The sequence below is a fragment of the Pleuronectes platessa genome, chromosome 13 (genome assembly GCF_947347685.1).
Source record: "Pleuronectes platessa chromosome 13, fPlePla1.1, whole genome shotgun sequence".
Lineage (NCBI taxonomy): Eukaryota > Metazoa > Chordata > Actinopteri > Pleuronectiformes > Pleuronectidae > Pleuronectes > Pleuronectes platessa.
This window is the reverse complement of record NC_070638.1, coordinates 19,896,842-19,899,233: the sequence shown is the minus strand read 5'-3', so window position 1 is coordinate 19,899,233 and position 2,392 is coordinate 19,896,842. Positions and strand designations below refer to the sequence as shown.

The 2,392-nt window shown below is 46.8% G+C and overlaps 1 protein-coding gene across 1 annotated transcript; it reads left to right on the top strand.

The window, feature by feature from the left end:
- On the top strand, positions 1–2,031 carry tmem53 (transmembrane protein 53). The gene is made up of 3 exons (XM_053437813.1): positions 1–196; positions 376–479; positions 600–2,031. The coding sequence occupies exons 1-3, from the start codon at positions 142–144 to the stop codon at positions 1,299–1,301; spliced, it is 861 nt and encodes a 286-aa protein (XP_053293788.1). The 5' UTR covers positions 1–141; the 3' UTR covers positions 1,302–2,031.
- Positions 2,032–2,392: the final 361 nt, after the last annotated feature.

The following is a 2,392-nucleotide window of genomic DNA, read 5'->3' as shown; positions in this document are numbered from 1 at the left end:
CAGTCGTGGTGTATCTGCTGCTCATTCAGCTGTTGCCTCCATCCAGCAGCGAGTAGCTTCTTCTTCCCGTTCCTCCCTTCGACAGCCCAATGAACCGCACGTCAGAGAGGAGCAGCAGCTGATCCCCTCGCACGCACAGACATGGCTGACGAGGAAATAGACTACAACATCGTGTTTCCAGATGCAGCGACATCGGGTGAGCCCCCTTTTCATTGTACCTCGGTTAGCCTATCGTGCTAACACCGTGACAGCGCCGTGTAAACGCAGACCCCGCTAACTCTTTTGTTAGCTTACGTTAGCTTAGCCCGCGGTGACAGCAGTGATAACGAATAGCTGTGTGTGTTTGTGTGGTTATGTTTGTGTGTTGTTTTTCAGAGAGACACTGGCAGGGGACCAAGGAGCCGGTGGTGATCCTGCTCGGCTGGGCTGGATGCAAAGACAAGCACCTCTCCAAGTACAGCTCCATCTACAATGAGCAGGTGGAGGCTAGTTAGCAAAGCTGCTCTGCTTTCTCCCTGTGTTGGCAGCCGTGTGGCATGACACCTGTGCAGACCTGTCACTAACCTGTCATTCATTCCTCCCCCCACCCCCCCTTTCAGGGATGCGTCACCATCCGCTACACGGCCCCCCTGAAGACGGTCTTCATCTCTGAGTCGTTTGGCTACAAGGAGCTGAGCAGCACTGCCCTGAAGCTGCTGGAGATCCTCTTTGACTACGAGGTGGAGAACAGTCCTATTTGCTTTCACGTATTCAGCAACGGCGGCTTCATGTTGTACCGGTACATTGTCGAGCTGCTGCACAGTGACGAGCAGTTCAGTTCCCTGTGTGTGATCGGGGCTGTGGTGGACAGCGCCCCAGGTAGTGGGAATGTCCGAGGGGCCCTGCGCGCCTTGACGGCCACCTTAGGGCCCAAAATCAGTCCTGTTCTGCGGTACGTCCTTTTAGCGCTTTTTGCAGTGACTGTTTTCCTCCTGCGAGTCGTGCTCTACCCGATTACTAAGTACATCCACAAGAACCACTACGACGCGGTGCAGGAGAAGCCGCCCGCCTGGCCTCATTTCTACCTGTACTCCAGAGGCGACCAAGTGATCAGGCACAGGGACATCGAGCTCTTCGTGGAAGCCGTGAAGCAGAAAGGTGTCCCTGTGGACAGCTTTGATTTTGTCTCCAGTCCCCATGTCGGGCACTTCCGGGAATTTCCTGAGCAGTATACTCTCAAGTGTCGGGAATTTTTGGCCACTTGCATGAAGGACTCAGACGGGACCGATATGAAGAAGAGACACCGGGTTCGAAATCCGTGAACCCTCACAGGAGTTTGCTGAAAGATCTTTGAAACTGTCCTCAACAGTCCAACTTAATTCCTTCGCAGTAGTTCTGTCAAATTCGCTGAACTCGTATCGGACACTGGCAACGTTTCTCTGTCCCAGTGCACATAGTGGGAAGGTTCCTCAGATGTGGTCTTGCTCTGTTGGGCTTTTTACACATCTGGAAAACCAGCCTTATGAAACACTGTCTTTCACATGCCTCTGGCACAAAGTTTGAACCCAGCCTACTCTACTGTCATGCACCACATGTAAAAATGATGATACAAACTTAATTTCTATACACTGGAAAATTGGGACTCAAGTATGATGATCTAAATGGTATTTAATATTGCTGTTAAATGTGATAAACTGTAGATTAGTAGTAGTGATTCTAAACTAATACGACTGTTTATTGAACAACATTAATCTCTTATATTTATAAGAGTGCTTACGATGAAGGCGTCTTATGAACATTACAATGTGAGTGTTTTCCTAATGTTTCCTAAGGTATCAAAATGTTTGCCTTAAGCATTTAATGCAATCTGGTGCATTTTTAGGTCCAGAAATTGTAGAATAGGCCGCCCCTAATATGTGATACAAACTGATATAGTTCAAGGGATAAAGTGATTGACGATGAATGTATATGTCCAGCACAACCTATCTGTTCTTTTTAACTGATGTGCCTTCAATAAACCAGAATGCTCATTAAAAACTGTCAACCAAATTATTTTTTATAGCTGCTTGTTTCATTTTTTAAAGTTTTTTTTAACTACAAATTACATCAGACAGTTTTGATAGCAGTGTTAACAAGTTAAGCACCAGTTATGAAAGAACAAAACACTGGCTTTATAATGGTGGCAAAAAGAGTTGAGATCGCTGTCAGTCATGATGTCTGGTGTCTCATGAATCATTGAACTGATATTGGCTGTTTTGCAGATTATTTAATTGTCACCACACAAGCGTGGAGATGAAAAACTAATTCAAAAGCCACATAACGGAAACACTACTACAGCGGAGGTCAGCGACAACGGTTGCTAACAATGAATTAACTGTTACTTACAGCTGTCGAGCGAGCTGCTGTTTGTGGG